The sequence below is a fragment of the Pholcus phalangioides genome, unplaced genomic scaffold (assembly GCF_987345545.1).
Source record: "Pholcus phalangioides strain wild (caught in Gottingen) unplaced genomic scaffold, Ppha-v1.0 ptg000007l_1, whole genome shotgun sequence".
Classification (NCBI taxonomy): Eukaryota; Metazoa; Arthropoda; class Arachnida; order Araneae; family Pholcidae; genus Pholcus; species Pholcus phalangioides.
This window is the reverse complement of record NW_028301600.1, coordinates 17,488,980-17,513,927: the sequence shown is the minus strand read 5'-3', so window position 1 is coordinate 17,513,927 and position 24,948 is coordinate 17,488,980. Positions and strand designations below refer to the sequence as shown.

Below are 24,948 nucleotides of genomic sequence, written 5' to 3'. Positions count from 1 at the left end.
TTTTGGTGGTCTTGTTTGTTGCGACATCTATTAAATTCCAAAGGCACTAAAGACTGAAATTTTATCTATGGTCTCAAATATTTGTAATGAGTTGTTTTCATTTTTGGCCGTTTTTTTTTCGGTTGATATTTCTCACACACCTAGTCACTTTTTTGATTTCAGCAGAGATAGAAAGCTGCCATCAGACTGTTTTAATACGGGAAATCCTAGATTGCAAGCTGATGAGTTGATTAAAGGCTGCACATAGACTTCTGCATTTTAACAAGTTTTCAAATCTCCTTCTTACCAGATCATGGCCCACCGCTCTGTCTCACGTTTTCAAACTGGAATTTCGCGTTTTAAAACAAAATTTGGTTACAGCGTTCTGTCTCTTGCTCATATCAAGAAATTAAAAACTCATGAAGAAAAAACAAATAACTTTTACGAGATACGAACAACACAATACAGTGCAAATATTAGAAGCCTTAAGTTGACATTTCATATAATTTAGCGCCATCGATTTCTAATGGATGGCATTATAAACAAGGTCATTAAAAACTGGAACTTTAATTAAACATGGTATTTTTGTTACTCTGACGATGTATCTATTAATGTTATGTAATTTATGTAAAAAATATATAAACTCCAGGATTACGAATTTCCAAGTACGAGTATAATCTCTATTTCAGGAACCGAATGGGCAATATTCAAGGCTGGGCAGGTCCACTTCATGATGATTGGCTTATTCATCAAGCTGAACTACAACATCAAATTTTACAAAGAATGAGGTCTTTTGGTATGACCCCCGTTTTACCTGGTTTTAGTGGAAGGATTCCCCCAAGTATTGCTAAGTATGAATGTTTCAAAAGCAATTCATTCATTTCCAAAAATTATGTTTTATTTCGAACATTATAAAATAGCGCTATAAGATATCGCATAGCTATCGAACTTGACATTAACAGACGAAAAAATACTGTTTATGATGCATCAAAGAATCTCTTGAATGAATTCATTTCATCCCAAATAATAATTCCATCAAACTGATATAAATGTCTTCAACACCTTCACTTACAAGTCATTGGCAAGAAATTCGGATGATCTCTATTTGATAAATATGGTAGCCTTTTCCGAGCCCAACCGCACTTAAGAAGAAAAGAAAAGGGAGGAAAAAAAGTGTAATAGATAAGGTGATAAGTACGCACGAGAAGTAGATTTCCTTTTCACCCTCACCCTACTTATTCTCTTTCGTTCTTGTGATGTATCCTTCTACTACATACATATATTGGGGGGGGGGGGAATCACTAATAGGAGTATAGAAATAAACAGAAATAAAAACAACTTTTTTCATAGGGTTCCAACAAATCTTCGCGATGATGGTGAGAAGAGAGGAAAGAAAAGTGAGAAACTTGTTTGAATTTATTCCACTGGTATTTGGACGCAATATTACGTCCTTGGTCGTAAAGTGGTTACGAAAAATAAGATATCTTTCAACTTGTTGTAGGTCAAGAGAAAATACGTGTCTCTAATAACGCTTCCGATTTCATTTCTTGTTCCTCATATCATTGTTGTTTACATTTTATTGTTGGAAAATTAGCCGTAAGTTCGTTTCCATCGAGGTACAGAGAAAATTTTTCTCGAGCATCTACAGTAGAAATACATCAACTTATGTCAGTAGTAAATTGTTATAGAAAAATATCATATGAGGGATAGGAATTTCTCAAATTCTCGAGATGTCGTCCTTCATTTTAAAAAATATTAAATGAAAAAGCATGTCAGTTCATGGTCTAATGCATCAATAAATATAGAATCAAACATGTTATATTTGACATTTATTTATGATGGTATGTTAGAGGCGAATATCGTCCGATAGTTTTCTGTTGAATATTTATTTCCATCAGGTATTTTCCAAACGCATCTGTGACGTATTTAGGAAAAGATTGGGGTCATTTTGAGGAACCGTACTCTCCGTAAGTCATCTAATACGTTTATTTACTTCAATTTTCCAATATTAAAATTATATATAATATAATTCAAAGTATGTTTTAAAGCGAGAATACATATAAATAATAGCGAGAATGTGTTCTTGACATGAAAGCATTTACTTCTCAAATCTGACTGGTTAAAACTAATTTGTATTTGTGTTAGTGTCCTTCTTTTTCTTACTTGCTCCACAAGTCTTTTCCTCACTTCTTCTTTTGAAATCCCAGGCTGCGGTCTCCGGCCCTTGTGTGCCACTGGGCGAAAGCGCAATTTTTCTCCCTGGACATTGGGTTCAGCTATCCTTTTTTAGTCAAATGGCTTGTACGTTACATCGACCTGATAACTGTCTTCATGGGGAGAACGACGCAAGAGATTTGATAATTGTAAGCACGGGGCAAGTGTGTGTGTGGGACACTGCTATAAATCTTTACTAACTTTTTCCGACACAACCTAGCCTCATATGAGGTAACGGAAGTAAGTTACTTTGCATCAGTCCGGGGTTATGAGCGGTTCTATCTACCTATCTATCCTCTACTGCAGCGTTTCTCAACCAATGGTCCTCAACGATGGTGTGTGTGGTCCGCAGGCAAACTCGATAATTTAATTCTCACTGAATGAAAAATTACTCAACCGTTATAATTGATATTAGTAACGATAATCTTAATATGGGTTCAATTAAAAAGATACCTTCATATTTAGGTTCACTTAGGTTCACTACATATCATCGAAGAAAATGGGAAAAATTACGATCGTAAATATGGGATATCACTAAATTTTGTTACTTTTGAAATCGCTGAAGGGCAGGGAGATAATGGGCTGTTACAAATCACAGTAAACATGATCAGATCACGCCGAAAAATGATCAGATGACCCTATTTCATTGAGAAAAATACGTTAAACTAGAATCTTTTTTTTTAAATGAAGGTAAAATACGGGACATTACCAATTACCATCACAGATGTTGCCAGAAATAGTCGCAATCACTGATTTTTAATAAAATTGCTAAAAAACTGCAAAAAAAAAAACGTTTAACCTGACAAATACGTGAAACGAATATCTATCTATCTACATTTTCGCCATAATTACCATAATATAATTTCTATATAGTATTACGAGAACGCTGTGTATTCACGACTTCAGTAAATATTACAAATTCAAATAAAATCATCGTTGAAAACACGAGACAAATGTATAAAAAAAATTAGTACAGCCAAAATTACAGGAATGTCCCGTAATTCGGGACACAAGTGGTCCGTAAAATATTTTCAGACATTTCACTGGTTCTTGCGTTAGAAAAGGTTGAGAAACGCTGCTCTACTATAATATCATAATCGAACAGAAACTGTCTCTTGCGAGAGATTTATTACTTGACGATGATTACTTTTTACATTTCCACAAAGTTTGTGAAATTTAGAATGTTTTATGGAGATATAAAACTTAATTAATCAAAACCCATGCATCGAACTCGAAGATTAATGGCATAACACCATTTTTTTACTTTTGAACATATAAATGAGTAACGTTAATCAAAATTTCGATGGATTTGTAACAAGAGAAATCGAAGACTGATTTATTGTTTAAAAAATAATGATGAAGTATGTACGCAATGGAAGCAGTTTTTTCTTGAAAGGATAAAAATTATCGAATTTTATTATTTAATTAAATGTCAAATGTTTTGTATGGATTATTATTGAAAATAATTCCTATCGAAACATCCGAAATATATTTGACCTTATCACGGCCAGTAGTAATATAGATTTAATAGAGAATTTTAAATATATTTCATTGTTTTAGTGTGATGTTCCTTCAGCCTACTGATTCTCTGTTCCCAAAAATTGCTAGAATGTTCTTGACAGAGGTAAGATGTTTTATTAATTAAATGGAAATTTCGGAATCGAATCACTTCTGTCCGGTTTTTGTTCATTGAGAACTAATTATAATTAGTAATTAGGCCAATTCAATCTGTGGAGGATTATATTGTTGGATATCGATTATATTGTTAGTTATTGAGAGATTTGTTTACTTTATTTAGAATATTTTTTTTTTAAATGTTTGTTGTTTTTTTTATGGACCAAAAAATACATTTTTACATACTTACATTGCGTGATACATAAACAGGATTCTATTTGTTTAAATATTCAGAAATACAGGATGAGCGAAAAATTCATGAGGCATTTAAAAAAACAATATAAAATCACTGATTGACATATGACAGTGTGGATTGCAGCAAAATATACCAATCGGTTGATTTTATATTTATTTTTGAAATTTTTCATGGAATTTCCGTCTGCACTGTATGTTACCTACTAAAAATGAATTGCATTTGCTATAATATCGGGGATCGGCTTTATAAATCCTGTATAACACATTTAAATATTATATATTTTATCTAAAATTCTCTCTCTCTCTCATGGTGCCTTTCGTATTTCAGTGAAAAGACCCAAAGAAAGATCTAAGATTTTTCGAAATTCTTTTAAATTGGCATGGCGTGAAAATTTAAGTTGAATGATTGAGTCTAACTGTGCTGACGCCATGTCAATATAATGAAAGAGAAAAATGCAGTTACACGTACATGCATATTTTACTCCCGACGCCACTTTTTTTTTGCAAAAATTTTGTTTTTCTTCTCTCTCGATACGGAGAGAGGATTGTTACTATATGCAAATGAAAACGAGGAATAAAAAAAAATGAGCAGAAACGATCAATTTATAGATGTCTTGGACAACATCCCGCATCCGTAACAGCCCCCCAACTGAACAAAAAACTCAAAAATGTAAATTTCCTCCAATTTTTATATTTTTTTCACTTCTATTGAAACTAGTATGATTTTGTCGAACGAACTAAAGCCATGAAATCTGATTATTTTCATTTTTTGGTTATTTTACGTTCAAAAATATTACATCTGCTGATTTATTCAAGCGAAATTTACACACATAATTTATTAGTAACCCAAAACTAAAAACCTCAAAATACTAAACTAACCTCAAAATGGAAAAAGATATTGCGTATGATGAAATGGATTAACTATCGCGTAGAATTTGGATAATTCGTACGTTTACCAACTTCTCTTGAGTTTTCTATCCACTTCAATGTTAAAATTTCTCGTTTAATTGGAACTTTTTTTGAATTTTTTGAATAATTCGATGTTGGAGAATCATGAAAATCAAAAATAATCATAAATAATATGAGTAAAATTAGTTTAGAAAAATTCTACAAGAAGCCAGACTTTGCTTTTCTCGATCAAGTTGCTAAACAACAAATTTTAAAATACTTTTTTTTCTTGATAATTTAAAAAAAATGCCCATTTTAGCATTTGTAAGGTTTTCCCCATTGGGAAGGAGCATGATGGGAGTAGAAAGCGTGGGTGGGGGAGAAAGGCCCTCGACGAAGAGAAAAGAAGCTTGGTGTGTTTTCGGTTAGTTAGAGAGTGGCTCCTGTGGACTCAGGAGGTAATTTCAAAGGCTCGCTGTAAGCGAGGAGGACGTGTTAATAGTATAACGTTTATTGTGATAAAGCATGATTAAACCAAATATTATATATAAAAGTGGCAGAGAGTGCTTATGATTGTGTGTGGCAATTATTCATTGAAAACGAACCCTACATAGTGGTGTCAGCAGTGCGGTCAGTAGAACTATACTGAATGGAAACTGACTATTTTGTGCGAAGGTGATCGCAGGAATAAATCATCGTTAAGCGGTTGACAAAATAGAAGGATCAGGACTGATCACTTGGCGTGGCTGATCACACATTGGGTGGTCACCAGTGTCTCAGGACATCGGAATATTTATGTGAAAGTTCGACCATCGGCAGAAACGAACGAGCATCAAGACTTTCGCCTATACTGAGGTGAGCGGTCACATTTTTTTTGTTTGTTAGGCGAAACCGAACTATTTTCGTACAGTAATTTCATTAGATACTGATTTAAGAAAAGAAAAAATACAAAAAATGGCCATCTTTGCCAGGGGACGAAAAGAGGACCTGCTGATTTTAGCAGATGAGTTACGGGTGGAAGTCCCCAAAGCCGCAAAGGTTGTGGATTTGAAAGAGCTAATCATGAAAAGCCCTCATTATGAACCAGAATTTGTGAAAGAATTACTAAATAGTATTATCGATGAAAGAACAGAGCGAGAAGCAAGAAACCACGAATTAGAGGTAGAGAGAATAAAACATAATGAAAGACGTGGAACACGTGGAAATAATGATTTTATTGGGTATTTGAATTTAATGAAAGGTGTAATACCAGAGGTGACGGAAAACATAGAGGATTGGCCTTTTTTCTTTCATCAAGCAGAGACTATATTCAAGTTGTATGAGGTCCCGAAGGAATACCATGGGAAAATTATACTATGCATTTTGAAGGGGAAGGCTGGATGCATAAGTATGAGGCAGGCAGAACCCGATTTTGATGATTACAACAGAATCAAAGAGATGATTTTGAAGGAATTTCAAATCACTCCCATTGAGCATAAAAAGAATCTAGATACAATGAAAAGGAAAACGAAGGAAACGTGTAGTCAATATGCGGTCAGGGTGGAAACAGCTGTAGATTTATACCTCAAGTCGAGGGAAGTTAGCACATTTGAGGATTTGAAACAATTGGTCATCGTTGATAAAATTAAGGAAAGCCTGTCCCCAAACATCAGAACCTATATACAGTTGAAAGAAACAGACGGTTGGTTAGATGCAGTCAAACTCGCGAAAGAAGTAGATAATTACACGAGTGCGACAAATAATAGCGGTTCACATTCAGAAAATTTTTCTGACATAGGATGTTATGATAACCAACAGAATAGATATTTTCGTGAGCATGACCATGGAAAGAAATATTCTGATCAGAAGCCACTTCGAGGGGAAGGTTGTTTCATTTGTTCGTCAAGATTCCATGTAAAAAGAAACTGTCCTGAAAATAAGAACAGAGTCAGCATGAGTAATAGAAGAGCAGGTAATTTGGATACTAGAGTCAACCAGATAGAAACGGAAAGTGTACCACAAGATACAGAAGCGTTTTCAGTAACAGGAATCGGTATCAGTGACGATATCAGACAGGATTCCGGATATATCCAATCTATCACCGCATTGAAGAGAATGAAAGTTAGCATTGAGGGAAAAATTGTGAATGCATTGATTGATTCAGGTTGCCAAATTTCTGTCTTAAGAGAAGATTTGGTCCCCCGCTACAAGACAGAGTCTAAAGCAAAGACATATTTGAAACCTGCATTCGGAAAGCCTGTTTTGGCAGGTTTGAGACACATCAATCTGGCCATTCCCAGAACGGACAAAACAAGTGTAGTCCACCACAGAGCTATTTTGTGCGCTATTACACCCCACATAAGTGAGGAGGCCATATTACATCCACAAATTATCAACTTACTCAAAGGGGAAGTGAAGGTCCAAAAGATCGCAGCTGTGAACAAGAAGCATATAACGAACAACGAAATGCCGGCAAAGCAGGGTGGGAGAGATGGAGTGGATGAGAGGAAAAAACATAAACAGAGCACACCCTCAACCCACGAGAAGAATTTCGAAGAAGCGACCCACTGGTTGCTGAATGGGAGTCAGCAGCGAAGGGTAAGTGAGGATACGGCGGGCTGCGCCCTTCAACAAAGGGGTTGGGGGTTGGTTTTACCAAAGGAAAAAAAAAAAGTTTTTTTGCGAAGGGCCCGTGAAACTCCTTTTGAGGGACATTACAAGAGCGCTAAGAAACAAATGACAGAATCTAGTACTCATTTTATTGGGAGGGGATTGTCAAGGATACGAAGGAATTTTGTGTGTGCATGTGAGGCTTGCCAGTTGAGAGGAAAGAACGAAGTCTCAGACAGAGCTTCAATTACTCCATCAGTAGGGGCAGAACAAAAACTCATACTGTCCGACCATCATCACAACACCTGGAAGCGGACACTCCGGGGACAGACAACGTAAGCGCAGACGTGATATCACGTTTACGAACAGAATGAATTGTGTGAACTGAAATAATGAACATTAATGGTTACTTGCGTTTTATTGCAAATTATGTAAATATTTATTGCTATCAGTATCGTGTTATTTGATCATATCCTAGTTTCTATTATCAGTATCAATGCATGTAATCAGATTGTCTTGTAAAATATGTTATGCATATTTCACGCTTAGGAAGGGGGTAATGTAAGGTTTTCCCCATTGGGAAGGAGCATGATGGGAGTAGAAAGCGTGGGTGGGGGAGAAAGGCCCTCGACGAAGAGAAAAGAAGCTTGGTGTGTTTTCGGTTAGTTAGAGAGTGGCTCCTGTGGACTCAGGAGGTAATTTCAAAGGCTCGCTGTAAGCGAGGAGGACGTGTTAATAGTATAACGTTTATTGTGATAAAGCATGATTAAACCAAATATTATATATAAAAGTGGCAGAGAGTGCTTATGATTGTGTGTGGCAATTATTCATTGAAAACGAACCCTACAGCATTGATCAGCTAGGGAGCATCGAGACTGTACACCACTTAATGCCGATTATGCTTTCCAACTTATAGATCAAGACGTAACATTCAAAATCTGAATCTTTTTGTCGTCATTAAGAGCATGGAAAAGCATCGGAATGTGCAGATTGTAATACGTTAGTGAAAGTACATTTCGTTTATAGCATAAGAATGATAAGCAAAATTTGAGAAACAGTTTCATAACGGTTGATCATGAACTGTTTCTGTAAATAAGACTTCTAACATGTCCAAGATATTCTGCAGTGATGATATATCATATACAGGGTGATTCAGAAAAGATGGGGAAAAACTTTAACAGGTGATACAAATACAACGTCACAACAGGCAAAATGCCCAACGAGGTGGCTCAGAATAAAAAAAAATTCGGGGGCAAGTATTTATATAAAGCGGTGGGTGTTGGTACTTCTATCCAAGTAGAGGGCCCGGCCCTCCCAGAACATCAATTTGTCTGAGCGCAATCCCCCGTTGATGTTAAAATGGGCCATGCTCTGTGAAAGGGCTAAAACCCCAAGTCTCTGAAGCTTAGTAAAGCGTCAAGTGTATTTATTTATTTACACACCTCAACAGGCTGAGCCCAATTACAGAGATGGGAAAAGTAATGAAAATCAATAGAAAAGCAAATAATAATAATAATTTACACGCTAAAGAAAAAAATCATCAACAAATGTATAATACAAAAATATATGTGCGCAACGGAAGCAAACATTGAGATTTCAATATTAAGAAGACAAAACGACCAAAATAGATGAAAAACATAAAATATATACAAATTCATATAGTACCTAGTAGAACATGGAATCCCTGTGAAATATATCAGGGAATTCACCCGTATTAAATGCTTGCATGCTCGCAGAATTGGTGAAGCATTTAAAATGTTCGTGCGTGCACGAGGAAAATAAAAGACATATCGGGAACTATGAACCCGTCGCTCGCGAGATGGCACGGAGATATTAATTAGGCTCGTCAAATAATAGTCGTCGATTCTGCCGTGAAGAACTTTATGAAGGAATGATAGATCTCGCTTAGTACGTCTGCTATCGAGACATGTCATCTTGAAAAAAGAGAGAAGATCCGAAGTAGGCGCATCTGGGACGTACGCACCAAAAGTCTTTCGGAATAATGACCTCAAAAACTTTTTCTGTACACGTTCAATACGTACATTCATCACTGCAGGAATATGGCCCCATATCACTGAGCCATACTCAAGTGAGGGCAAGACATACGCGAAATACAGCCGTACCATCGCTGGAACTGAGGTGAATGGCCCAAACGACCTTACGAGAAAGCCAAGTGACTTGTTGGACTTCAACAAGACACTTTCCGCGTGAGCGCTAAAGTTCAAATCACTCTTGAAAATTACACCTAAATCCATTACCATGCTCTTTCTTTCTATAGCTGCTGTATCTACGGTGTAATCGTAAAGCAATGGATGTAATTTTCGCGTGAATGAAACGACACTGCACTTTGAAACATTCAGACCAAGGTTGTTGTCACGACACCAATCATTCAGATGCAATATATCATTTTGAAGAGCCAAGCAGTCTTCTATGGACTGAATTGATCGATGAAATTTTAGGTCATCAGTGAACATGAGGCAGCAACTATTTTGAAGAGACAACAGTAAGTCATTTACAAAGATGAGAAAAAGCAACGGACCAATATTGGACCCCTGAGGAGCACCAGACGTGCTTGTATATGGTTTAGAAAGACGTCCTGATGGTAGCCTAACGATGTTTGTTCTGTCACTCAAATAGGAAGCGAACCAAGCTATAGATTCATTTGACAAACAAAGTTGCGAGCGTAATTTCGTTAAGAGTACATGATGATCTACGCGATCGAAAGCCTTTTCAAAATCTGTGTATATGGTGTCTATCTGTTCCCCATTGTCAAGAGCAACCCATTGTCAGATCATGGGTGAAGTTCGCAAGGTTGGTTACAGTTGAACGTTTGCGAACAAAACCGTGTTGAAACGGACTCAACGAAGGCGCAAAGTGATTATACAGTTTTTCATAAATCAATGATTCTAGAATTTTGACGAATGAACTTAGAATCGAAACTGGTCTGTAGTTAGTTACATTGGATGTGTCGCCCTTTTTATGAATGGGAACTATGCTTGCCAATTTCCACGACGAAGGAAAGCAACCTGTACTCAATGATTTATTATATATAATTGTTAACGGACGTGCCAGCAATTCACCACAGCCCGAGTGGCATGGTGGTAAGATGCTCGTCTACCATCGTGAAGGTTTTTGTCAGGGTCCCGAGTTCGAACCCAAGGGAGGATATCGATAAGATATTTTCCCTAACGAACTCGAAGCGACCACCGATAGACAGCGCCTTCACTTCCAACCCATCTCACTAATGGCAGTAAATTGCAATATAGCCATATGGCCAGAGTTGGTGTTTGGTGAAGTAGTAGTAGTAATTCACCACAACCTTTGACTACATAAGCCGGAACACCATCTGGTCCGATAGCCCTGGATGACTTCAGCTTCCTTATAGCGCATAAGACGTCAGCTTCTCTAAACTGCATATGGGCGAGATGGAAGAGGTCAGTTTCAGTCAAAAACTGCCCTTGTGAAATCGACTGTAAAGAAATATTTCTATTCGTAAACACAGATTCAAAGTAATCCGCGAAGGCATTAGCGGTTTCTTGGCCAGTTGAAGAAGTAGAGCCATTAAAGTGCATTGTGCTTGGAATAATGTCACGTCTTCGTTTGGACTTGATGAATTTCCAAAACAATGAAGAATCCCGTTGAAGACCATCTTCAATATGTTTTAAGTAGTCCCTATATGCAGTTTGAATCTTTTCCTTGCATAAGCGTCTGGCCAAACAGAAGTGAAGTTTAGGCTCCACACTCCCGGTATGAAGATATTTTTTCTTACCTTGATGTTTTATGGCGATGCTCTTAATGATTTCACTGTTGAACCATGGAGGGAATTTACGTCGATGCGTTTTCTTTTGTGGAACACAAGAGTCGAGTACCCGGTGCAGACTTTCATAGAATAGACTCACCGCAGAGTCAGCGTCATTAATGTGAAGAAGACTGTCCCAATTCAAATTTCCTAGCAAGTGGTACAGCTTAACAAAGTCGGCTCTATTGAACTGATAGGAAGTTATTCCATTCGCCTGGCATTCAACTTGGAGAAAAATTTCAAGTGACGGATGGTGTCTATCTTCTATAATTAGAGGACATTCACAGTGTTCAATACCGTACGATATCCGATTGTGGCAGACAAGAACAAGATCGAGAAGCCGCAGATTGGTGTTTGGCACTGTGTTAACTTGCTTCAGCCCATGATAGTTCAGGTTATCCAACAAAATATTTACAATTTCACAAGCTGAGAGGTTGAGGTGGATCCACTGACCAATCAATATTGGGTATATTAAAATCACCCATGATCATAAGCTCATGCATTTTCGAAACAGGGAATGCTTCCTCAACAGCTTGAAAGAACTCTATGTAATCAGCACTTACAGATTTAGGTGGAAAGTAAACATTGCAAATAGTGACTATGTGATGATCGGAAGGCCTAACCTGAACGCATATAGATTCTGCGGAACAATACCATGTAGCCAATTCAGTGCTTTGCAGGTTTTTATTAACTGCAATTAGAACGCCACCTCCTTTACATGTGGTTGGATGAACATAACGATCTCAGCGATAAATTACATATCTGCAATCAAATAGCTCGGAATCACACACACTATCAGTCAACCACGTTTCCGTTTAGCAAATAACGTCATAATCCCCGACCAAGAGAGCAGTGTAAAACTCGTGTAACTTCGATCTAAGCCCATTCACATTTTGGTAGTGCATTCTAATACCATTGCCATTGGACTTATTGCGTCACGCATTCGTTTGAGCCTTCTGATCAATCCTTAAGTCTTAACTGGCTTAAGTCTGAAATCGTACGAGATAATTGCCATCATTTTTTATGCCATAAAATCATTATAGAAGGGCACACATGGAAAGTCTGGCTTGGGGCCCGCCAAAGATATCAGCCTAGTGGCCCCTGCTCCAAAGGATGCAAGGGCCCACCCACTGCTTGACCATTTTGCCAAAGGCGGGGAACCAATAACCCCCTTCGCTATGCCACAGACCGGATCAATGATAGTATACCGGCAGTGGCGGATTACCGCACAGGCGCATGAGGCGCGCGCCTGGGGCCTCGGCAGAACGGGGGGGCCTCCAAATAGTTGTGTGCTTCATCCTACATATGAATTTACATGCGCATCAACAAATCTCTTGAACTAAGTACAGTATCTGCTCTCCCTTTTTTGTTTAACCGCAATTTTTTTTTTTATGTATACTGTACGTATAAGAGTTATGGAAGAAAAACGGGAACTGAAAGAAAAGAACAATTTACAAGACGCAGCTCTCAAGGGCCAGTTCTTCCCAGACAAAAAAGAAAGAAGAGACATTGTAAAGCGATCATTCAGGGAGGGTCATTTGCAAACAGTATTTCCCTAAGGGCACAAGCAGGAGGAGGGGTGAGAATAGCAGGTCCTAATGTCTGTCCGAAATGAAAATTGGAGTGAAGGCATAAACAGATGTCTCATTCCACAGTATTAAATGCTTTTATGGGCGCCGATAATACGACAGCTTTGGTGTAAGCTTTTGTATACAGTATAATGGATGGCAAGATGGCTATCGGCAAGCGGCGACATCGACAGGAAGAGACACTCGTACTAATTAAAATGAATGTAGTAGAGCTCTTATTGTGATTTTGTCTCCCACTTGTTTGAATGAAATACTATAAGCTGGTTCAAACAACATATACATTTGCAATCTATGACTGGAACCATACGACCATATGACAAAAAAATGTGGGGTTTGAAATGAATGCTGAATGACATGCATTCTGAATCACATGATTTTTCTGTTTCTCTTTTAACACTCCCTCCCCGGCTGAAAAAAATCAAGGAGGTTTCTTTTCCTTCTTTCTAAAAAAAAAGAGCTACATTTTTGGATTGGTCAAGGAGGCTTGGGTAGACAACATCTTTGTGTCAGACCGAAAAGTGTTTATTGTTAATGTAATTGTAATGTGTGTTATTGTAATGAAAAAAAATTTCATGCCGATCCTCAAGATTTCCTTTAGGATTTAGATTGCAGAATCTCCAAAAATAACGGTAAGCAAAACTAAAAATATATAAATTATCTGATAAATTTTTATTTGAGCATTTCAATTCAACTACAGTAGTCTCTCGAGAATTCGGTCGTGCTCTAATCCAGCACGTCCAGTAGTCCAGGATATTTAGGTGGTGTGGTGTCACTTTTCTCCTGATGCCCTAACCCCTTAACATGTTCTAATATTTCTTAATTGCTGATCAAGTCCTGACTATGTCTTTGCACGAAATTTCATATATTATTTCAATGGGTTTCTTCAAAGTTAATCCAGCAATTTCGGTAAAATCTGGCACACCGTGGTCTAATACGTACCGGATTAGCGAGAGTCTACTGCAGGGGTCTTCAACCTTTGAGGCATAGCAGGCCATATTGAAACATTTTATAAAGTACGCGGGCCACAATGTTATACTGTGGCATTTTTCGTTATTAAACGAAACGGGGGGGGGGGGCATAATATAGAAGATTTTTATTCACTCTGAATACAAATAATACAAAGGCAAAGGCCACAACAGGCAGAGTGCCCAACGAGGTGGCTGAAAGAAAAAATAATAATAATTCATATAATAATAGTAAAAATAAAATAGAATAAACAAATAAAAAATAATAATTTCTAAAAAACATTTTTTAAATAATTTCTTTCATTGATAATAATTTTAATTCATTATGAAATAATTTCTTTCATTAAATTTTATTCATTCTGACCTAATTTCTTCCATTAAAAATATAATTCTTATATTTACTCTGATATAATTTCTTCCCTCTATTGAAGAAATGTTTTTCTATTAAATATTATCAGTATCTTTATATCAAATCAAATATATTATATTTGAGATATTATCAAATCTTTATTAATCAGTAATATTAAATTACTAAAACTATGACGGATCTCCATTTTTGCCGTGTGGCTGGCTGAAGGCACCAGGACGGACATCTTAGATTACTAAAAATATGATGCAGAATTTTACTGTGATTTTTTTTTTTTTTTAATGGGAGTGTGATTATTTTTCATCTAGTACCAGAGAATATCATTATATTTCCTTATCTTATTTTTGTGTTTATGGTTTTGGTGATGCAAAAATAAAAAAAAAGTTATGATTTTCATAATATTGTTCATTTTAGTGAACCATCTCGTTCTTATTAGGGCCAAAAGGGTGCAGTGGTGGATAAACGCAAATTTGTGGGTGGGGGCGGTGGTTGTGACAATGTGTTCAATTTTTGAGGACGGTTCTGATTTTTTTTGGAAAAAATTCTGAATTTTCCCCTTTTTTTAAGCAAATTTATTTTCTTGGTTTGTTATTCAGTCAAAAACGTAGAAAATATTTTTTTTTTCCATTTAATTTTTCTGCTCTCGGGGGGGGGGGGTGACGCCCCTGATAGGGGGGCCTCCAGATTAGGTTGCGCCTGGGGCCTCCCAAAATCATGATCCGCCACTGTATACCGGATTTGTATGATAGTACACATGAATACAAACAATTGTCAGCAAAGAATACATGGTCTAACATGAAACGCAAACGCGCTAGCGCGTTTCGAAACGGCCGCTCCGCAAACGTTCAAACGGTATTCCTGTTGAAATTTATCGGGAGAAAAAGAACACCACATGCATGCAAATGTAACCTAGGAAAGAAGAAGAAACCGTATGCAAATCTGCGTTACAGTGAATAAAAGGCGCGGATGCCAGCCTTGTGAAGTTATTCCAGCGTGCAACCGTTCTAACAGTTGTAACGTACGGGATAATGGCGCACTTTAGTGATACTGAAAAAGCGGACATGCATTTCATTTACGCATTCATTACGAAGACATGCATAAGTGAGATTCATGTCTACTTTTTCAGTATTACAAAAGTGCGCCATTATCCCGTACGTTACAACTGTTAGAACGGCTGCACGGTGGAATAACTTCACAGGGCTGGCGCCTGCGCCTTTTATTCACTGTGACGCAGATTTGCATACGGTTTCTTCTTCTTCCCCAGGTTACATTTGCATTCATGGTGTTCTTTTTCGCCGATAAATTTCAACAGTAATGCCGTTTCAACGTTTGCGGAGCGGCCGTTTCGAAACGCGCTAGCGCATTTGCGTTTCATGTTAGACCATGTATTCTTTGATGAGAATTGTTTGTATTGGTGTGTACTATCATCTCTTAAGGTTTTCCGATGTTTTATGAATCACCCCTGTATATATATTATAATTATAAATTTTTAAAATTTGGGAAACAGTTTCGTAACCGATGATAAAATTTTAATAATTGGTAACTATCATCCTATGAGAGTGTTGATGATTAAGTTGCAATTTGTAGTCATTTTACAGATCGAAGGATAGATTAATTGGATAATTCAAATTTTGGATATTTCGAACTTTTTCCCTGTGACTTTCGACTTCGAATTAGCCAAATTCAACTGTATATAGTGTCTATTCGAATAATTCAGTTTCAAACAATCTGTATTTTTTTAGTCCATAACGTGCCAAATTTTATAGTGCAGTGAAATCGTATTCTAACAATATTCTACGGACCAAGAAAAGATATCATTGTAGAGGTATTATATCGTTATATATCAAGAGCAGCATTAACACTACGCATGACCAGATTTATGCAGTTTTTGGCATCTTTTCCAAAGTGGCGTTGTTAGTAACACCAGAAAATTAATTTATTAGCATTTATTTGCCACAGAAAAATATAATTGATTGTAATAAAATTAAGTTTGATTGTTTCGCCCCTGTAAAGGTGTTTACTTTATTACATTTTTATGTACTACACAGAAAGTAGCTATACCGAAAACATCATTACCACTTCCATTCAACAAACTTTCGATCATTCAATCATTCAAACACTTTCGGTGATCAGATGATCCAAAATACAGGTTATCAGACGCCCTCAAAAAAAACAAAAACGATTGACGTGTTTAAAAATATATCGAATGCGATTTTGAGCGAGATATAGCCACTGTAAATATATCCTTATACAGACGCCTTAGAGCGACATATCAAAAAATATCGTTGCAAAATCTCAAAAAATATCGTTATTAAGTATCGAGAGGTGTTCAACATTAGGTCAAAGGAAATTCTTAGCAATATTTGGAAAAACATCGTTTATAGTTATATAGGGTATATCGGTTGTAGTGAGGTTTCACAGTTTTAATTATGTTAAAATCTAATGGAATTCTCTTCGATTCCAGTACATTCAGGAGTTTGGCACGAATCACGTGTATAACATCGATCTCTTTAATGAGATGGCTCCTTCTTCTAAGTAAGTGATTTATTTATAACTTCTAAGAAATAATTCTCACAACTCGAGAGTAAAAATTACTTTTTCGAAAATTAATCTCCTTTTCTTTGGTGATCTTTATTTCCCTCGTTTGTAATTAAAGCAAAAGCTGGCGTTAATTGTAAAAAAAAAAATCTTAAAGATTCTTTCGCATTCGTTGAATATTTGCGCTCTGAAAGCACATCCAATTATTTTCTTTTCGGTCCTCTTGCTGAATATTCAACTATATTGTGAAGCTCTTGTTCTCCATTATTTTTCATATCTGCAGCGAAACGACCTACCTTAGAAACTGTGGAAATGCTGTGTATCAAACCTTAACAGCAATAGATCCACAAGCCATTTGGTGAGTACATAACAACTCTAATTTATCACACGTCTCTTGTTAAATGTAATAAGTCTTTTTTTTTTACTCGATTCTCGGAAAACGCGTCATTGAACAGTACTACTATAGATTGAAGTTTCATTCCAAATAAAAAAATGCTTTTTCGGAAATGGCTCAAATACTGAGTTTCAATCGAAAAAAATATGCCATCTCATCGAAATCGAAATGGAAATTTCGGTACAAAAGAATTTTTAACGGTTTTTGTATTTCATTATACAATATACAGGCTATTCCAAATTGTTTGAATAGTGGTTATATCTGCAACCGTTAACTTCAGAAACATACTTTCAATTACAAAAATAATTTAAAATTACGTACGGTTACTCAAAATGTCTTAAATTTTCCAAGGGGTCGTATACATAAAAAGAAAAAAATTAACCCTTCTTGTGTAGACCCCGTATGCTAAAACTTCCAGTTAGTGAAATGTAAAAAAAATTACATTAATTTTTACTTCATTCGAATCGGCATAGTCGAAAACCCAACAGGATTAATTTCCTTTCCAATCTGGCCTCTATTTCGCGAGATATAAGCGATTATATGAAAATGACCACTTTTACGGACCATATACTAGATATAAATTTGAAAATCATTGAAAAATTTCTCATGACAAATTATGCGGAAATGTTTGAATATGAAGCTCCTAACTTTACTGAAATGGATAATTATTTTTTTTAAGTATACGGTGATACGATAAATAAATCATCCATCCAGTTTTTTTTTTTTCAAACATTTTTTTTCTTTTTAAAAATTCGAGTAAACAAACAATGAAATTTTGCAATTTTTCACTATTTCAGAAATTCGTTTCATTCCTTAGACAATATTCATGAGCTGAAATAGTAAATATAATGACGTACAAAGAATTCACAAATTAATACCATACAATTGGATTGATGTTAATATTTATGGAGATAATAATCAATAAATAACGGTTTTAACCCAATAGCGTAAATCATCTTAGTGTGCGCTAAGTTTAGGGTAGTGGCTATTGGTGGAGTCGTCTCTGCTAAAACCACGGCATTTCGTTTCATCCGTATTTTTTTAGTATTATTAAAAACTGAGGAATTGCAAAATGAAACAAAATTATAATATAAAATAGTGCAACGTTCAACGGAAAATTCTTATCTTTTTTTCCTGAATTGATGAAATTGTCGTCGTCACAAACAATTGCTTTGTGACGCATCGTTTCAAATAATTAGGGTGTAAATATTCGTTCAATCACGGATATAAAGTCACTAAAATGAAGAGTAATAAAAAAAGTTTGTTTTTCGCCTCCATAAAATAAAAACTATTTATTTTTTAGCAGCACTAAATCCAAGCACTCGCGTAGCATATATGGAGTATTTATCGTTCGAAACTTGTTTGGTCTGTTTCCCCTGCAATCAACCTTGAGAAATTCAGTTTCTCAATGTTGAGAGCGTCCCCAAAAGCATTATCACTCATATCTCTTTCATTTTTATACTTACAACGATTAAATTTTATTTTTAGGATAAGTGCAATGCGATAAATCAGATGAGATGGAAAAAATTAAGGGTTTACATTGAAAATTTTGAAGTTTGAACAATAATAAATATGTAGATGACCCCTCATCAAGACGAATTACACATAATCGGATAGAAAATCACGAACCATAATTTTTGGTGGAAATCGCTTCATTCTAGAACCTTTATAACGCAAGATATCGACATCGTTTGGTTAAAAGTTGTGCGTACTGTACGTTAAATTCAACGTTGTAAAAATTCTGTAATTGTCAGAAAAAAAACAATACATTAAAATGTATTGTGAATAACAAAAATAAAATGATTGAATTCATTCTAATAGTGTACAGTTCCTAAAAATGGCAACTTTCGAGCCAATAAGAACTTGCCAACTCAGTGATATAAGTGTGCAAATTATATTATATATTTAATATTTAAATAAATATTTCATTTTAAAAATATGGAATTTTTTTCAAATAAATTTTCAGAGTAGGATCTGCATTTCAATAATTGGAACTTTTGGCACAGAGGGACTGTATAAAAAGTCAACTTCTTTTTTTCATTTACATGATCCCTCGAACCACTTTTGAGATTTTAAGTAACCGCGCGTCATTTGGAAACTTTTTGTAATGGAAAATATGTTTCTAAAGTCGACGGATGCAAACATATCTATTATACAACGAATTTGGGGGATAGCCTGTATATCATTAAACATGTTTTTTCATTTATTAAAGTAGCATTTACATTGGCTTACGTAGCAGAAAAATATTTCTTAAATTAAATGGCAAGCAAATAAATAGCATGTCATTAGTGTAGTATTCAGAAACTGCCGTGTCAGCAAAAGAAACGAAGCATAAAAATAAGATCTTTCGTGAGTTTCATCGAAGCATCGCAAGAAAGAAGTATCAGCAAATATTTTGGATATATCCATCTTAAATAAACATTAGCTTCAGATATTATCTACGCAGATATCAATTTCATGGCATTTGAACATGAAGATCATGAAAGTCACATCGCTTGTTGAATATAAAAAAATTTTTGTACCATGGGTTACCAAAAAATAAACATTCACCTTTCTATGTATATATCATATAAATATCCTTATTTTTCGTAGAATATCTTCGAAATACAACCACTGCTCTTAAAATTTAACTTGTTAACAAAATATTTCTCATTTACAGGTTGCTTCAAGGATGGATGTTTTTTTCAGATATCGATTATTGGACTCCTGCAAGAGCCAAAACATTCCTCACTTCTGTACCGATTGTAAGTTTTTGAATGGGTTTTTATAACATCTACACACGTCTTAAAGAAATAGAGATTTAAAAAGTAACTTGACCTCAAGACCGGTCGTCCACTGGAAGCTACCACTAGCGGAAACAAGTCGCGTGTATGCGCAAGACCATTATAGTAGTCTTGAGCATATACACAACTTGTTTTCGCTCGTAGTAGCTTCCAGTGGACGATCGTACACCGGAATTTCAATCATCATGCAGCACTTCTATTCCACTGTGCCATCTTAAATTCTTTTGGTGGCACCCTTGAAGAGCTTTCGAAATTACTCGCCAAGACAGATCCGAAACTTATGTATCTTCCATTTTATATAATAACCTTCTATTTCTATAACGTCTGTCATTGTTTTGCTCTGATTTTCGTGGATATATTTCTCAACATTTTCAGGGGCTCCGCTTATCGATGGATGCCCAGAACGTTCTTTGTATTCTAGGAATTCATTGTAACGTTTAAAATGAATACGCTACTCACTTAGTTTCTTGTCATAGTCACCAAAGACTTTTCAGCATTTCAGCAGTATTTTTTCCAATTTCTATGTAAAAATTGAGACACAAGCACACTGCTGCAGTTTTTCGTTAACTTCAAACGCGAAAAATAAAATTAGCAACCCAACCTGCTTAAGAAAATGCTGCCTATTTGTCTCTCAACAAAGTCCCGTGACTCACCAGGTTATAGGTCAAATTTTCGTGCGGTATGTATCCACCGTTTAATATGACTCTTTCGTTTCCTATGCATTTCAGGAACATTCTGATTGCACCTATTACCTCTTACGCCATGATACGAAAATAATCTTGGCAAACCAATAGACTTATATACGTAGGATATATTGAATCAAAGAGTCTGCAAAAATAGATCCATGAAAATCCTCAGCCAATATAAAATGATGATAAAAGAAACAATTCTTTATCATAGAAGCATACTTTCCCGCTGTTAGGAAAAAATGATGTGTGAGAAATGATTTCGTTGATGAACAGTCATATTGGAAAATCACGTTACGGATTATTAGCTGATTTTCGTATTGCTACTGCCTATTATAGTATATTATATTTGATGCGTTTTGCATCTGTATAATTTATTTTTCTTATCATTAGGGAAGAATGGTAGTTCTAGACTTGCAAGCAGAGTTATATCCACAGTATAAAAGGCTTCCATCTTATTACGGTCAACCTTTTATCTGGTGCATGCTTCACAATTACGGTGGAGTTCTTGGTCTCTATGGTTCACTGGAACTTGTAAACACTGTAAGGTATTTTTTTAAAAAGATTCAATTGATTCAATTTCAAAATCAAATTAGAATAAATTTAAATTTTTCATGTTTTTATATTGCTGAGAGTTATTATTAGAGCCCGGAAGTTAAGGAAAAATGCCATAAATGCCTTTTATTGCCTATTTTCAAACTTTTTGGAATTTTCTGCCGTAAATTTTTTTTTCCTATTTTAACATAGTTTTACATTTATTAGTTAATTTCAGAGGCCATAATCTGTAAAACTTAGATATTTTGAGCATTGAGAACTTCTAAGAATTGGTCTTTTTTAAAATTTTCCAGCTGTTAGTATTAATTATTATCAGAAAGCCCCACCGCTTCCAGCCCCATTTAGACGCAAATAAGTGATCTGAAAGATTGGTGTTGCTATGCATTAATTTTGCTTTGACCGGATGGCGTTAGACGTGAATGATTTTGTTTCAGATTAACAAAGCCCGTGTTAGAAAAACCGAGTAAAATTAGAAATTTTTGTTTCTCTCCGCACGCTTTACATAATGTCTCGCCCAGGCATTGGACTGCGTTGTATGTGTATAGCTGACCGATGACTGCCCCAAGAGGTCATAAATTGACGTCGTGGCTCACACAAGGCGGAGTAGGAGCAGACAGGACTCTGGGGCCCATGTTGTTTTGATTTCATTTTTGTACTGCAAACAGCCTTGGCTATTTATGAAACATACATATTTAGAGTATTCGATTAAATTGACAAGAGTGGCTTCAGGGGCATTTGACAGATGCAACCACACAGGGCCCCGCACTTAAAGAAGTCCCGCATACGTGGTAATATTAGGAAGAAAAAGTTAATTCTTTTTTTTTTTACAAAAATAGAACAAGATAGCCATGTTTCAACGATAGAAATGATAATGGTTATTCCAAATAATACAACAAATAAACGAGAATTATTCGCAATTCGAAGGAGCCCACAGATCATTTTCTCTGCTGGCTCCGCGTCTGGTAATGGTGGTCCTAGAACTGGCCTAATACTGAGGATCTACTAACATTTTATTTTGGGCTTTAAATCAATTTAACTTGGATAATAATGCAGCTATCTTAAACTATGATTACAACAATAAACGGATTAAGTGAAACCAATTTTTCATCTAGTTTTTGGATCCTTAATACCTTTGTTTTTAGTTATTTTTTATTTTTTCCAAAAATTATAAATGCCCTTTTTTAGTGCCTATTTTAGGCATTTTTAGTGGCTTTTTGCCACTAAATTACCTACTTCGACCATTTTTAGTGCCTAAAATTCCGAGCTCTAGTTATTATGGAAATTTCATTTCATGTCGTCGTAGGCCTATATATTGTATATAGTATAGCATATTATACATGCAATGTGTCTTTGTATTTTATTAGGCTCAGTCACTTACGGCTTTTAAGATTATTTTTTGCCGCAGGGACCTTTTGAAGGCCGAAATTATGATGGAAGCACTATGATAGGAACTGGAATTACACCGGAGGGCATTGAAACGAATGATGTTGCTTACGAGCTAATGAATGATTTGGTTTGGAGAAGAAATCCTGTGTATTTGAGAAGATGGTGTGAATAAGAAAAAAAATTATTATATAATTTTGGTGGGAAAAAATACATATTTTTCTTTCAAAAAAATACAAAACAGTAACACCTAGATCTATAAGAGTAATTCATTCCTGAGAATTACTTGTACCATTAATTCCTCGTACATCTACAGCAGTGGTTCTCAAACTTTTGTCACCCGGGGCTCCCTAACCCAATTCATGGTTCATCTGCAACTCCCCCGAATAGTTTATTAGATGTTTTAACTTGTAAAAGAACCAGTTCAAAGCATGAATACAAATGAATATCGCCAGCTCGCAGAGATACCGCTGACAAAGGTTGGCGACGCCCCTAGGAGCCACGACGCACACTCTGAGAAACACTGATCTACAGAGTATCCCATAAATTCGTAAATAGTTAAAAACTCATAAGAATTGAAGCAATTGGTATGTTTGAATGCGGTTTGCAAAAAAGTTATTTTTACAGAATGAAATTTATTTACTTATTTATTTATTTTTTTTTTGCTGTAGTAAAAAACTTTAGTTCAAATTTTTGTCGATCAGGGCGCTGCACGAAAGCAAATCACTGGAAATATGCAAACCCCGGTCCTATAAAATACAGCATATTCTGAATGCAATATTTCTGAATTTTCCTGTTGCTGGCGCTTACATAAGGTGTTCATTGTGATGTTGACTTTGGTGGATAAAGCACTATTGACGAAGTTATTTTGCCTCAGCCACAGATCACCGACTGAAGCTTTACGAACGTTTCGGAGATTGAAGAAAGGTTCAGATCTCTCCAATCATTCGCTCTTTATAGATATAAACTAAAACTAATTTTCTTTCAATGTCAAGGAAAAATCTCCTCCGCGAGAATAACTTTTCGCAAATCTATACAATTCCTTCAATTTTTATGAATTTTTAACTCATTTACGAATTTATGGGACACCTTATAAAGTAATGTGAAGATCCCTTTAATTGATTTTACTTTCCCAAAATAATAATATGATGTTTTATTTTTCACGTAACTTACATACGTTTTTATTATTTTTATTGCATATTTGAGGAAAATGAAAAAACTTGAATCAAAAAAATATTTTTAAGAGAATTATTTTATTTCTCAACTCTAATTTAGTATAAACTACAACTGTTTTATCAAACTCAGAGCTTGTTCTAATTTTTTTTTATTTATTGACTCCTTATTATTATTGAGGGGAGTTGATGCATTTAACATGGGGAAAAACTATGCTCTAATAAAAATATTAAAAAATAATAATATAATATATATATATATATATATATATACACACACACACACATACGAAGTTTCAAAAAAACTCATTAAAATCAGCTTACGCGCATGATAAAATAAATAGCATGACATCAATGTAATTGAATAAAAATCTATTCAAAATAAAGGAAGCTGTTCAGTTCATGAAATGAAGCAAAAGGTTGCAATTTCATTGCCTCATTCTTATTTAAAATTAGATTTTAAATTAAAAAAAAATTAATTTAATTTTAAAAAGATCGAGTCAATGAAATCTCAACCTTTTGCTTCATTTTATGAACCTAACAGTTTCCTTTATTTTGAATGAATTTTTATTCAGTTACATTGATATCATGATATTTTATCATGCGTGCAAGATGTTTTTTTATGCTTTTTTTTTCAAAATTTACAAAAATTAAGTATTCAAGATGTGTGAAACTTTATACCAGCATAGAATAGCACATACAATCAAGAACATGTGTAAAAAAATTGCAATGAATCAATGGTTAAATAGTGTGTATATATTGTTTGTAATTTGTGTTAATTGCATTTTTAATTGGGTTGCTGTATTTTTGAAACATATGACAACCATATTTTTATGGGCATCTTTTTATCAGCCACCTCGTTGGGCATTTTGCCTGTTGTGGCGTTGTATTTGTATTTGTATTTGTATTTGTATTTGTATTTTTTAATGATATTTCTATTAGAGAGCATAGTTTTTCACCATGTTAAAGGCATCAACTCCCCCTTAACTTATACTTAAGTCACTTTGAATTCTAGGTTATCGCGTTTTATAAGCAGACGTTATGGTGTGAAATCTCGTGATGTCAACAAAGCATGGTTTTACCTATCGGTAGGTAAAAATCACGTTATCCATTGTTTAGTGCTATGTTTTATTTGTATAGAATATGATTATATTTTAATGGAATTGTTTGTTTTTTTT

General features: G+C 35.2%; 1 protein-coding gene across 2 annotated transcripts in view; it reads left to right on the top strand.

The window, feature by feature from the left end:
* The window catches only part of Naglu (N-acetyl-alpha-glucosaminidase), an 84,229-nt gene that overhangs the window by 40,356 nt on the left and 18,925 nt on the right, over positions 1–24,948 (top strand). For both annotated transcript variants that reach the window (XM_089232757.1, XM_089232758.1), the window contains 9 exons: positions 669–830; positions 1,878–1,946; positions 3,754–3,817; positions 16,724–16,794; positions 17,081–17,155; positions 19,851–19,935; positions 21,054–21,203; positions 22,621–22,763; positions 24,786–24,858. In XM_089232757.1, coding sequence (XP_089088883.1) covers positions 669–830; positions 1,878–1,946; positions 3,754–3,817; positions 16,724–16,794; positions 17,081–17,155; positions 19,851–19,935; positions 21,054–21,203; positions 22,621–22,763; positions 24,786–24,858 — 892 coding nt within the window. The remainder of the gene's footprint in view (positions 1–668; positions 831–1,877; positions 1,947–3,753; positions 3,818–16,723; positions 16,795–17,080; positions 17,156–19,850; positions 19,936–21,053; positions 21,204–22,620; positions 22,764–24,785; positions 24,859–24,948) is intronic.